At 32.6% G+C, this 15,101-nt stretch overlaps 1 protein-coding gene across 2 annotated transcripts; it reads right to left on the reverse strand.

Moving 5' to 3' along the window:
• Positions 1-2,448: 2,448 nt before the first annotated feature.
• LOC126885150 (uncharacterized) lies at positions 2,449-13,589 on the reverse strand. 2 transcript variants are annotated; one of them, XM_050651578.1, is made up of 3 exons: positions 9,678-13,589; positions 8,042-8,232; positions 2,449-5,375 (listed from the first exon to the last, which is right to left on the reverse strand). In XM_050651578.1, the coding sequence occupies exon 3, from the start codon at positions 4,863-4,865 to the stop codon at positions 3,537-3,539; it is 1,329 nt and encodes a 442-aa protein (XP_050507535.1). In that variant the 5' UTR covers positions 4,866-5,375; positions 8,042-8,232; positions 9,678-13,589; the 3' UTR covers positions 2,449-3,536. The 2 variants fall into 2 exon arrangements, with proteins under 2 accessions (XP_050507535.1, XP_050507534.1); XM_050651577.1 differs by having other exon boundaries at positions 2,449-8,232.
• Positions 13,590-15,101: the final 1,512 nt, after the last annotated feature.

The following is a 15,101-nucleotide window of genomic DNA, read 5'->3' on the forward strand; positions in this document are numbered from 1 at the left end:
TTTTACTGAAACTAGGTCATTTGTTTATCTAGTTATTAATTGTGGTGATCACTGTATTTCTTAAATTAATACAAGATTTGTTTGTTTTGCTTTATTAATAGACAACTTAAAAACAATAAAATTTTAAATCTATTATGAAGTTCCAATTTCCAATTACAAACACAGAATAATTTTACTCAAATAGACTAAACCAATAACCAATATAACCTTAAAATGTTTAGAAACGAGTAGTACGCTGATGAAATGTTCATTTGGTAGGTAATCGGGCAAGATCCTCGTGTGCATTCGGTGACTTTCGGCTCGATAGGGATGCGTATGAACCTGACGTACCAGCCCGTAACCTTAGGTAATACGTATCGCGATACGGGAGTTCAACCATTAATGCGCAAGCGTATATGTCAAAAAGATGCGTTACGTTTACGTATTTGTGTGCACAAAAACTCCCTAGTAGGGAGTTTTTGTTGCTACGTAACGTACGCATCTCCGTATACGTAAAGCCACTGGGTGCATTCAGCAGACGCAATCGCTAAGTAATCGATTAGTAATCGATTTGTGATTTACATGCTGAATGTCACAATTTATGTGGCATTCAGCAGAAAATCACTAATCGATTAGTTAGCGATTGTGTCTGCTGAATGCACCCATTAACGTGTCGTAGAGGATGAACGTTAAAATAGGTAGTTTTTGTGACTGCCTTAACGTAACGTAAAGCAAATCGTAAAGTAATTTTTAAATTCCGTTGACATTAAAAAAATAAAACAATGTTCACACAATATACAATTAATATACAAATGTAAAAAAAAAAGATAAATGAATGATGAAATTGTATGGTTTTTATTGCTTCTATTTAAATATAAAAATATTATTTTTCCTTAGGTTAAAATTTTTTTATTTTTGTTTATACCTACTTTTTAGTTGTAAATTATTGTACCTACATCAGAATTCCAGTATAATGTAAATAGTTTGTTCATATTTATTTGAAAATTTTACAGAAATTAGGTCATTTATTTATCAAGTTATTAATTGTGGTGATCACAGTATTTCTTAAATTTATACAAGATTTGTTTGTTTTGCTTTATTAATAGACAACTTGAAAACAATAAAATTTTAAATCTATTATGAAGTTCCAATTTCCAATTACAAAGACAGAATAATTTTACTCAATTAGACTAAACCAATAACCAATAATAACCTTAAATATTTATAAACGGGTAGTACGCTGATGAAATGTTCATTTGGTAGCCATTGGTAGGTAATCGCCAATCGGGCAAGATCCTTGTGTGCATTCGGTGACTTTCGTCTCGATAGGGATGCGTTCTCACGTACGTATCAGAGCGCTACTTTAGGTAATACGCATCGAGATACGGGAGTTCAACCATTAATGCGCAAGCGTATATGTCAAAAAGATGGGTTACGTTTACGTATTTGTGTGCACAAAAACTCCCTAGTAGTGTCATACAGCCTTAACTGGGAACTGGTGGCACCGGCACGCATATTCGCCGATCCCACTACGTATAGAATAGGCAAGTAAATACGGCTCTGCGATTGGTGATAAATATATCGTGGGAATATTATGATTTGGCGCTAAATACAATTTGGCTATGTCACATAACTTATTTTTGGATTTAAATGCATTCATTGTTTTTAATCCTGAGAAAACTAATAAGAATTTTTGAAAAATTTAAACGCAGAATGAAAGATTACATTAGTACCGAGGGCCGAAAGTCCCTTAAAACTTCTATAATATTTATTTTAATAAGTTACAGAGGTGAAAAAAAAGAGAAAATTTAGTGATTTTTAATTTCAAATATTTCATTAAAAAAACTTTTTGTTTATTCTAAGGGACTTTAGACCCTCGGTAATAATTTAATCTTTTATTCTGCGTTTAAATTTTTCAAGAATATTCATTAGTTTTCTCAGGATTCGAAAAAAAAAGACTGCATTTAAATAGCATTGGACCGAGATTTTGCGCCTATCCCTTTAAAAATATTTAGCTATACAGTTTTAAGTAGAATTCAGTGGTATGGGGTGGATTTTTTCCAAATATGTATTTTGATAAACGGAGCAATTTGAAGGGAATACCATGTTCATTTTTTAACAAACTGTCTGATACTAACTGAAGACGAAGACTAATCATGTGTAATGCTAGTTTTTTTAGTTTAGCCATTCTGTTATACTGAAAAATATCAAATTTGGAAAAATATAGGTATCTTAATTACTGGATTTTACGGGGAAACTATATAATTTGTTTTTGAGTGTTAGAAAATCAGTTAAACCTTTTGAGTGAAACTCTTGGTTACAAGAACAAAAAACATCAATTTCGCCTGAAGAGGACTATAATAGGAATCTTGGCATCTTATAGTTTACTAGTATTAAAGAAAAGGAGTATAGTCTCTTATGCCTACAGTAACTAACAGCGCTACGCTGCAAATACAAGGAACGTATCAGTGGCGAATCTATACATTTGCCTTAGGGGGAACTTCCAATGAAACACCAACCAAAAGACATAAAAAAGATTAACCAAAACTACATAAAAGACATAAATAATAACTTATGCATTAAATTCTCTTAATTTTCCTTACTAGCGTGTTTATTGGGTTGAATCTGTTTGTCTGTGTAAGTTTCATGTCAGTTACTATATATATTTGTTTCAACATTTTTTCATTTAATTTTAATCTTGGACCTTGTTAGGGGGGTATAAAAAGGATAAATAATTTTTGTTGCTACTATCTATATAGCGAAAAAATAAAATTCAATTTAAGGGTATAGTCAAAATTTATATTTATATTACATTTTGGCTTGTTTTGTCATACCCAATGATTTATTGTCATATACACAACTTTCCAAATTATGAGGAGCCTTTCTTTTCCTAGAAGGTAAATGGCCAAAAGTGGTATAGTTGTGTGGCTGTAAAGCTTCTATGGTAAGTCGAGATCCTGCTGGCCGACCAGCACTTACTTTTCGTTTTCCTGGCAAACAATACTTTCGACGTCCAATAGCAGTTGGTTGTACTCCAATTTTTATTCGATGAGACCTGCGAGATTTTGTAGATTTCAAAGTTCTCTTATTTTTTTGTTCTACTCCACTGTAACTTCCAAAAGTGTAGAGAGCAGAAACCAAACCTGTCTCTGTGTTTGCAAAACTGGTGGCATTGAATAACATTTTCTGGATCGCAGGTACGAATATAGTGGGATTAGATTTAGCTCCATTTTTTATTCGGTCAAAAAGAGTTTCTAATTGGGCTAATTCTTGGTCAGAAAGTGTTTGAGATTCTCCAGAATCAGCATCATTTCCATGGTCTTCTGCAAGTAATTCAGTATATTTTTGTGTCCCAGATGTTTCTGGAAGTGTTTGAATACTGCTGTCTAAACTCTTTTGCAATGGGGAAAACCATTCTGGTGGTGGCCGAATACCATTAGCTATATATAGCATATCCCTCTTGGTACTTGTACACACCAAATTGTATGCAGTTTTTATGTCATTCTCAAGTGAGAATATTACTGCAGATGAATGTTTACACATTTTTCCTGAAGTGCCTAGGCTACGCAGGTACATATTCCTCTAATGATGTCTACTGTTTGCTCTTCCTGTAAACATTTAACTTTATAGATGTCTGGTGTATCAAATTGCTTCTCTACAGAAAAGTCATTGCTACTTTTGAATGGCAGCATTTTTTTAAGGAGAGAACTAGAGTATCTTCCATTGCCAAAATCAGTTAGTCTCTGTTTCAAGTACAGTTCATAACGAGTTAGGATAAAGTCCACTAATTGTGTAAGATTAAAAGCCATTGTTCTATTTAGTATACAGTCTTTTAAAATCCTAAATACTATTTCAATATAATTTGTGGTATTGTTCCCACGAAGCGGCAATGCATTTCTATAATATGAAATCCATGTCTCTTTTTTTCTCCATAAATTGTTTAAATATTGATTCAATTTTCGATAACCTTTACTGATGGTAAAGAAAATAAGTTTGCTAGAGGCTTCATTCACACAATTCAAACTTGCTGAATACAATAAATTTTTGAACATAAAATAGATTTCTTGCCTATCTTCCTTCATTACATCATGCTTTTGATTACATAACCAGGACCATACTGATTTTAACATGTGAAATTGGCAAAGAAGAGTTTTTGATTCAGGAAAGACTTTTTTTATAGCATTAATTTCCTTTAAATCATTATCAGTAATAAATACTTTAGGATGTTTTTTAAAATTAAAAGCACAAGTTCCAACTAAATTTCTCAAGTATGTAAGAGCTTCCAGAAAAACACTTTCCTTTTCAGAATCTGATATAATGACTCCTAAAGGCAATCCTCCTGCAGCTGTTGGAGTAACAAGAAAATATATTCTATGCCTTTGTTTGTCTACTCCACCAGAAGCATCAACCATAACTACTTCACTCGTCTGAACAACTGTTTTATGGATTCTTAACATTATTGGAGTACACAAAACAACAAAATAATGTTCCTTGTCTGTGGTGTAACTAAATCCAGCTCTTGCACTATGTACCTTTACATATTCATTAAGTAAATTTTCTAAATGATCAAAATTTTCTTTATCAGTTAGGTTGCCATATTTACTATTAAATTCTTTTTCAAACAGTTTAGTTACTATTGAGATGCTGGGCAAGAATTTTCCATCTGCAGCTATTCGATAATAATCATTATCCTCATATTCCATCATTAAATCTAATTTATGGGAATTTAGAGCTGATGATGGGTTGTGTCCTTGTCGGAATAAATCAATGAGTTTTTCTTTCACTTCATTGGAGACATCTCTGTACTTCAAAACTGCAGCAGTATTCAATTCATGGTTGTGTTTGTTTTTTATAGTTATAAGTGTCGGAAATTCCTTAATAATCATAGGATCTTCTTTTTTGGATTTCGAATTTTTGATGAACCTAAAATAGAAAAATACTCTTGTCGCGACCAGCTACCACAGCTAGTTGAAATACTATTCAAAAATAATATTTCAATCAACTATGTTAGTTATGATATGATAGCTCAGATTCTCAAGGTGTGTGTTTGTCTTGTTCTAATCAAAAATATGAACAATGCAGATCTGGATTGGAAACAAACAAAATAATATTCTAACTACTCATGTTTATTTAACAACAAAGATATAATAAAATATAACTTCAAAAATTCAATAACATATATATTCAAAATCTTGCCGAAAGCTAACAATTCTGAGTTATACTTATGTATGGCTTGTGGTATTTGACGGTAAGCAGATCTTCTTGATGGCGGATGGTACAGCTGTTGACTTGTTGTAGATGTTGAGATGCATCCATCATCTCCTTCCTGCCTTGTAATCACCGATGATGAAGGCTTAGGCTCCCGAAGAGGGAAAGGTTCGATTTATTTCCAAAAACTAGAACTCAAACTGTGTATTAGATTGACATCAAGAAGAAAAAGTACCTTGCCAAAAAAGTATTCAAAAAACTAGCAGATGGCAAGGGGTAAAATAAGTGGGTCGCCCATGTTTCCTCAACTGTCATCAATACGACTAACTTCACGTGTAACTTAATACGAGATTTATAAAAAAAATATGCATTGAAATCCAGATCCCGTAATTTTTTAAGCGTTATAAAGTGAGTACAAAGACATACATATTTCTTTTTTGTAATTACAGATTCAATTTACTGTACACTTCTCGAAGAGTCTGCTGATAAGGTAGATTCGTGTTGAGGAAACCTGGCGTGCCCAAATTAAATGAAATTATTATTAATTGAATCGGTCATTGCGAAAACAATATATGTTACAATGTGTAAATTTTTCAGGAAACGTAAAAATCTTTCCATTAATAGTTGGATATTCCGAGGTAATACTATATTTTCTATAAGTATTCTGGGTTATAAATGCATCTTTCTGAATGACAAAAAAAGTTTAAATGTTGCATATTTTTTTTGATATTTAGATTTTAAGTTTGTGGGTTCATGTTGTTTTCGAAATAATCCATAATTTTTAATGGTTTTTCTTTATTTTCAGCAAGAAACAGTCAAAATACATAGAAATTTAGATATATTATGTATGTATATACAAGAAAAAGTCTAAATGTGACTTAATTTGTTTAATATTAAGTTTTTAATTTTTTGGACTTATGTTGTTTTCGAAATGAACCATGATGTTTAATGTTGGTACTAAAACCTTTTTTTTATTGTCAGCAAGAGACAGTCATAATACGCAAGTAAAGGACATGTGTTGTTTTCGAACTGACCGAAAAACATACCGACCTACCATACAATATTTAAACATACAATATAAACAGTAACTGGCATTGTTTTTATGCGGAATGGTTGATTCAAATTTTAAAAACATCATGGCGTCGAAATGTCATTTTTACCAAAAATATGGACTTAGATTGTTTTCGCAATGACCGATTCAATTATTATTATTAGTTGAATTATTCGACTTCTACATGCATATTAATAAAGAGAATACAAAATACCCAACAAATACGTGTGAACAGTTGAGGTTAGATACAGAAAAAAAAGGTTATAAAAACTGTGAATGTAGGCTAACTATGAATACAATAAGATATAATGAATTTCTTACCCCAGGATATGATTCCGTTGAAATAAATGAAGGTATTATTAGCTCATCTCTTTAAATAAATTAATTTTACCACCTCCATTGTGAGAAATATGGAGGTAGCTGTCACTGTCGTCAAAATGACAGCTTAAAGTATAGAAAGATGGATAAGCGTGTTATGTATTATGACTGAATGGTTAGATGAAAAGAGAGATAGGAAACAGAGGACGCCAAACAAGTTTTTAATGGGAAAACAGGTAAAACAAATAGAGAAGATTATTATTAATGAAATATTAAAGAAAATACAATAATAAAAATTATAATATTTATAAAACAAATACCTAATAAATAAAATAATTTATTTAATAATTATTTGAAAATAAAATTATAAAGATGTCATGTTTATAACATTACACTCTTATCCAAGGGTAAACAACATAATAGATAATATAATATTATAGCAAATATTTATTTTTTTTAACCAACTTGAGGACTTGGAATTTGCAGATGATATGCCTTTTAACAGAAAAAATACAACACATGCAACGCAAAACTGAAAAAGTAGCAGAGGCAGGGAAGAAGGTCAGACTTAACATAAATTTCAGAAAAACTAAGATAATGAAAATAAATACACCAAGAGAAGTGGAAATATCACTGGGAGGCACGGAATTAGAAACAATAGAGAAATTTAACTACTTGGGCAGTATTTTGAACAACAAAGGAGGGAAAAAGGAGAACGTAGAACAGAGAATAGGAATAGCTCAAAACGCATTCAATGTGTTAAGGAAAATGTGGTCGTCACATCAGATGACAAGAAAAAGCAAGATAGATTATTCAACAACAATGTGAAGACTGTGTTACTATATGGAGCAGAAACTTGGAAAGTATCAAGAACATGTATCAGACAGATGTAGGTGTTCATAAATAAAAGGAAGATTCTTAACATTTTACTGGCCAAACTGCATATCGACCTAAGAGCTATGGACAAGAACTAACGAGGAACCTATATATTACACAATATGCAAAAGGAAATGGAGTTGGATGGGGCACACACTAAGGAGACCTGACACAAATATAGAGAGGCAAGCCCTAGAATACACACCACATGGAAACACAAGACCAGGTAGACCCGTAGAAACATGGAAAAGAAGTGTTGCGGCAGACAGTTGACGCCCTATGCTCCGCATGGAGAGTAAAAAGGAATAAGTAAGTTATGGTAGCTCATTTCACTGAGCTAATGTGCATTATTTATTTATTAATTATTTCTGGAAAAAAATAGTTCTGCGAGATAATACTTGAAGTCAAAAGTTTACAGTGTTAATAATAGGGTAATTCCAACACACATGAAAACTGTATATTATTGTATGGTTATTAAACCACTCTGTAGATGAAAGGCCAGAACATTTTATTTATCAAGTGGTTTCTTGATAGTACAATGAAGGGTCTCTGTGTGTGTTGGAAAGAACCTAATAGAGCACTTGTTCACTAATGCAGTAATTTTATTACCTTCTTACAACAATTGATAATGTAACTGGACAGTTTGTATTTTTGGTAGATCTTATACCTTGAGTTCTTTTGTCAGTGTTATGCTGACACCTCAAGTCCACCTTGTAAACATTAATTTTGCCAGAGTTAGGATATGTTCGCATAACTCTCCAGGTCATCAGAGTTGCTTCAGACCACTTTTGTATCCACTCCTACAAACAAAAAAAAGACAATTTAAATTTATATTCAAATTATTTTTTCATTTGAAATTAAACCCTTGATTTATAATATATCTATATGCTTCAGTTGAGGAGATAGATAAAAAAGTTGAAAACTGAACTTTCAAAGTCGAATTGTCAGAATTTCATACAGTAAAACCTCCGTTAACTGAAACCTTTTTAACTGAAACATCGTTTAACCGAAACGGCTGACAGTTTCAATGATTTCTTCAATAAAAAGTAAATTTTTAAATTCGATGTTAATTTGTCAACATCGTCAACATTACCTTCATACAACTATGAAAGAACGCAATTAAATAGATATACAACACATATTTTTTATTACTGTACCTAGTTATTTAATTATGTTTGTACTAAAACATCATTGTCAAAGAAAAACACAATAGAAAATAGATTTATTTAAATAACAATTTAAACATGTTCATTCTCCTTCATTTTGTTGCTTTATTCAGCATTTACATATTAAAGAAAACATTACAAAATCACCTCATAGTATTTTTTAATACCAACTTTGACCAAGAATACTGCGTAAATTGGTACAAGAAGAATACAACCAACAATGTCATGTTTAACCGAAATTCTTGTTATCCGAAACGGCCTCCCCCCAATTATATCGGTTAATGGAGGTTTTACTGTATCAGCAAAAATAAAAAAGCATCAGGTTTTTTCGAATAAAGTTGCATTTTTTGAAATGGAACACCCTGTATATTATTCCATAAATAGGAAGACCATTTTTGCTGATTTCTCTAATTATTTATACAAAACTTTTGAATATGCCCACTATCAAAGTACGACCTTTGACAAAAATTACCTACTACAGCTATGAGGACTAGAGCCTGAAAACAAGATCTGTTAAATTAAATATCATGCCTGCTTGCCCAAAGATTTTAAGTCTAAATATTTGGAAATGGCTGAAGATAATTATATATAACTATAAATTTTTGAAACTTATAAGTCAAATTATATATTTTTGAAATCAGCATGAAATAATCTTCCTATTTATGAAATAATTTACAGGATGTTCTATTTAAAAAAACTAACTTCTGAAGCTTTTTTTTGGTGTTATGAAATTCTAATGATGCATGTGAAACTATGAAACTTCTTTATTCTATCTCCTCAAATAAGAGAGGTAGCGTAGAGGGGTTGCGAATTATAAGGAAAGGTCCTGTACATATAGTCTTTATGCAAAAAAAGAAACCTAAACCCAAGACTATTCCAACAAAGAATTTTTTAAATCTATATTGATTTAACTGCAGGTGTATGAAGTTGATATAATAATATGATATACTCAAAACTCAATCCCTACCCCATCATATTTTTGCAGTCCTTTTGTTTAACAATTGGAGGAAAACCAAGAGAAAAAACATATATTTTAAAATTTCATTGTAAAACAACAAAATCAACATAATGCAACTTACCTTAGCAGTTATCTCATCACTAATCTCCTTTACTTTTACTGTTATTATTTCATCACTGGTAGTATCACTCCATGCATGGATGCCATAACGCCAAACTCTGATTTTATTTTTTATATAAAATAACAAAAGTACACCCACAAGTAGAAACCTTGTAAAAACAATCCACTACAAAAAGCTTCAACGCAAAGAAAATTAAACCAAACGGCAAGGGCGGATCCAGGGCCGATTTTCGGGAGGGGCCATGAATTTTTTTTGGAGGAGGGTACCGGGGATCTTGGGGCAAGTTTTAAACATTAGGGTCACAACGGTGAGTTTTAAGGCCCTTTTCACACACTATTGGGTGCCATAAATACATTCAAAGCTAATCGTTATTAAAGTATCTATGTATTATTAAACTCAGTACCGATTCCTACACATTTGTCGGATCCAAGTGCAGTTCTTTCAACAAGTTTAATACTATTTTTCCCAATGCTCCTCCTGTCAGAACTTGTTCCTCCCCTCTCTCTTAATTTTCACTAATTATTTTTATGTTCTCATAAGCGCCAATGAATTTGACAAAATCTTTACGAATGTTGTTATTCTGTATCTATGTATCTCAAATTTAGGTAAAGCTGTTCCACCTGGGGTACGTCGGGCATTTCGTCAAATATGATACAGTAATAGTAATAATTTACACTCTGAACCTCATTTATTAGATGTTCAATTATTTCTTCACCACATGTTATCAATTGATTTCACTGGTGCTACTAATGTATCTTGCTCAGGACGATGCTGTGGATAGGTGTTGTTTAAGAGTCTCATCTCCTGATGCGATTTTAAACCTTAACACTTCCCCTCATTGCTAGGTCCAGCATCTTCGTCCAGAAGCAGAAGCCATCACCACGGTGGCCTCTCAGAGGAATATTTTGTCGACCTAAGAACACTAGACTCTACTATACGTCGTAGTCTTTCTCTATTTTCTTGTATATGTTTAGACCTTTGAGAGTCTATCTGGTTAATGACTGACTTTTGTGGGTTGCGATAACTTTGTAGAAAATTCAGCCCAACTTGAACGCACTCCTTGTGGTATTATGTTTTTTCATAGGTTTGTATGGCTCTGTCTTTGCCCATCAGTTTGGCGAAAGATGTTAAAGGTTTCAGGACAAAGCTTTGGGCTGTCATCCCTTTATTTTGATCATATTTTTCATTATAAAAATAAAACGCAATACTTGTAAGACAATCCCTTTTGACGGTGTGAAAGTACCCACCAAATCCTTTGTTCTAAATGCTAGTGATCCAAGTAACGCTTTATTTCTTTTTTATTCTTTGTGTGTACAGAATATGGAAATTGATACAATTTTGATGGCTGCCAAGTTTGTTCTAACAATTAGCACTTTGTAAAATTATCAACATTTTGATTTATAAAATATCCTATGTCATTCTTGAAGCTTCCGTTACTGCTTTTGTTGATTTCTAGTCCAGAAAACATATTTTTCCCATGTTTTGTACATATATATGTGTTTAATACTATTGTCCTTTTCATGATCATTTTTCAGTGCGTCACAAATGATAGGAAAAAGGGTATTCTTGTTCTCATGATCATTTTTCAGTGCGTCACAGTTTTTCGATTTCTCTCTAATGCATTAAGTTAGATGAGACGGAAAAAGCGGTAGCTCCGTGATTAAACACAAGAATAATGCAGCATTACAATGGTTATATACATAAGATGTCTATTCCTAACCTACGTTTGATTCGTTGATATTTAGAATGCGCGTTTTTTCTAGCCAATCAAATACACGTATTACGAACATTTGACGAAAACTTCGTCCATTTTGGCCATTTTTTAGAAGTGTCAGAGTCAAGTGACGGTTATTATTCAGGTCAGTATTTTGTGTACCTGTCATTTTGAAATTTCGAATTCGACTTCACTTGTGTTTCACAACGTCTTTGTGCATTATTTTGTGTTTTGGTTTAGAATTTAGTTCGTTAAAAGTTAGTCATTGACGTGAGGAGACTAGAGACATTCCAGATGTACCGAAGAGTGCTAAATATCTCATGAGTAGATAGAATAGCCAACGTGGAGGTAATGAGACTTACGCATAAGGAACGAGAACTAACAAATAAGAAGAAAACTGAGATATATGGGACATGTGATGAGAGATGTATATCTAATACTCCAGGTCATTATGCAAGAAAAAGATCCATAGTAAGGAGACGTAACTAATGGCTGAAAACCTTAGGAACTGGTTTGGATGTAATACCAATGAATTATTTAGAGCCGCTGTTTCAGAAATAAAGATCTCTCTGATGATTGCTAACTTTTGAAGCGGAGACAGCACCTAGAGAAGAAGATAAAAACACAGTTTATGGATAGTTTTGTGTCATTTTTTAATGTTTCCATATTTATAAATTTAATTAACAATATTGTTTACTTTTTAATTCTATTCCCCTTTATAAAAAATACCTACATGTTAACATATTGTGTAAAAATCAAATCTACTAAATTACTAATTCCACAAGCTTTTCACCTATGGCTAAGTACGATTGTAGCATCTGTCAGATTCGTCAATAATTACATGAAATAAGTCTCGACACAGCCAATACAGTATATGACGTCATAATTAATGACGCACTGAAAAATGATCATGAGAACAAGAATAAGTCCGTGATAATACACATTTATGACATTTATTCTAACATGACATTTTAGTTAAATCTGACAGTTGTCACATTTTATTTTCAATTTAGAATAAAAACAAATCAAATGTGTTTCTTGCATTTATAAAATGGTATTTTCTTTGATTTGTATAGTCTTATAAATTATACAGATTATATTTGTAATATTATTATCTAATTAAAAAAAAATATTTTTTTTAATTATGGCGCCATCTATCGACAACTAGAATAATCACAGAACTAGAAGTAATCACCGACGTGCCTTTTTTTCTGTCATATACAATTGAATACGTTAGAAAGAAATCGAAAAACTGTGACGCACTGAAAGATGATCATGAGAAAAAGAATAAAAACATTTAAACGGCAAATATTTAAATTTATATTTTTTAAATTCTCGGGAGGGGCCATGGCCCCCATAGCCCCCTCCCTGGATCCGCCCTTGCCAAACGGTCAGTCAAAGGAAAATAAACAAAAGTGAAACCAACTGAAACCATAGAGTTATATATTATCATAGAGAGAGTGTCATTCAGAGCGAAGTGACGACACCATCTTTTTTATTTGGATTAGTGCTGTTTCACTCTTACGCATAGTAAAGCTGCTACAGTTGTCTCCTCTTCCGTGCCTATATTCACACTGAATGTCATCATAGGTTTTCGATACAACGTGTTAGAAAGAGATGCCGCAAACCAGTCCATGAGATCTTGTCGTCAGGAAGCGCGGAAGGTAGGCTCCCTCTATGTTAATATATACCTCTATGACTGAAACACATAAAAATTTGAGGTTACGTTCATGCCCCGCTAACTCTAATAAAAAACATGTAATCGTATTTATTTTCCTTCCGTTTAGTCAGAGGCGCTGATGTCGGCATTGTGATTGGTGGAACATGACTTTTGACAAATCTTGGGCTATCTGTGAATCTGTGTTCGTGTTCGTTCGTTCGTTGTCGTTCACTTATTTTATATGGTCGGTTATGTGATGTGTTGGTTTGGTGTTTGTGTTTAGTTTGTCACCATAAAAAGCTGATATTCAGTCGTGTTTTTTGATATTTTTGTTATTTCATAATCGAGTACCTTTTTAAAGGTAAGTTTTTCTGATTGTAGGTACTGTTTATCCAACAGTTTTAAAATACACATTTTATTTCGCGTTTTGTTGTTGGGTCTAATGGCCGATCAGCTGTTGTGTGCAGCCGATAAATTCAACAAGTAAACATATATTTAATCGAAATTAAATACTCATATTTCTATGTAAAATGTTACATTATTGTATAAATAAATAATTAAGAAACAAAAGTTGTTTGTGTTTTACCTTTATTGTCCACTTGAATAAAATAATATTAAATATTGGAAGTACCGTATGGAGGCTATGGTGTACCTAGCGTGGAGGCTAGATAACGCTACCCTTCCTATCCAATCAACAGCAAGAACGTTTAAAATTTCACACCTATCATGTTGAAGCTACAGACCACTTATGTGGAGGCCAGATTTGTAGTATCCTTCCAATTTTCCAGGGTGCTGAAATACGTGACATATTTTTTGAAGGGTAAGATCGCATTCTACCAAATCACACAACACTTTTTTCTATGGTTACGTTGACTCTGACTCGTAAATGACGTTTATATTAGGACCAATCCGAGGTTCGTATTTATTTTCCTATGCCGTACGTTGTGGGATCGACGAATATGCCACCGGCACCAGTGATATGGGAGAGAGGAGATATGACATGTGGTGAGGTCAGCGATATGGGAGAGAGGGGATACGACATAAGGGATGATTTTGTATTTACTAAATGGGACCATTTGATTTGACACTTTTGTGCTACATCCAATATGGCGACGGGCAGGTTTTTATATGTTATATATGGAATATGTTATTAATTGGTTATTAAAATTATTAATTATTTATATATTTATATAATATAATTTTATAATTATATATTTTATAATAGAGCAGAATACACCACCAAAGAGTTGTTCCGCCATATTGGATGAAGCGTTTTTGCGAGTGAAACCGAGACTCGCGTCTAGAAATTATAAAATATTTTGGCTCCTTGGCTTCCACAAGGTCAAAGTTGTGACAGTTCTATGAGAATGTAAAATAAAATGCCGCGAAATTCAAATATGTTTAATAAGGTTATGTTTCAACTGTTGACATTATTTGAAATATTGGTCGCGTTCACCAAAATAATCCGAATGCAATCCGATTAATTTGCGCTGAAACGCTGACAGTTTTTTTACTAGTGAACGACTGACGTTTGACATTCGATTGAGAGTGTTCTGTGTTCCATTTGTTTATGTTTTTATTCTTTGTTTATAATTTATAACCTAGACCAGAGGTTCTCAATCTTTTTGAGTCAGGTACCACCAAATACTTTTTATTATTTTTGGTACCACCTAACTAAAATACCTGTCTAGCTAGGTGATCTAATTAACTATAATTGTGCCAATGGTGGTGCTGATTTTGGCTGTTTTGAGTTTTGCGTACCACCTCAAATAATGAAATGTACCACCAGTGGTACATGTACCACAGATTGAGAACCGCTGACCTAGACAGTTTTGTTTTTAAATAAAACTGAAACTGTGTCTAAACTAAAATGGATAATATTCTTGAAGAATTTTTGTTTGGGGACGAAATTAGCAAATGCCGTTATACATTTAGCAGATGTACCTACCTCAAATTATTCCAAAAGGATGAGATGAAATTAAATATATATAAACCATAATTCAATATCCAATTTAGAGAACATTTTTGTATGTCCAGAACTACTTTCCAG

Source organism: Diabrotica virgifera, chromosome 5 (genome assembly GCF_917563875.1).
Source record: "Diabrotica virgifera virgifera chromosome 5, PGI_DIABVI_V3a".
NCBI classification, from domain to species: Eukaryota; Metazoa; Arthropoda; class Insecta; order Coleoptera; family Chrysomelidae; genus Diabrotica; species Diabrotica virgifera.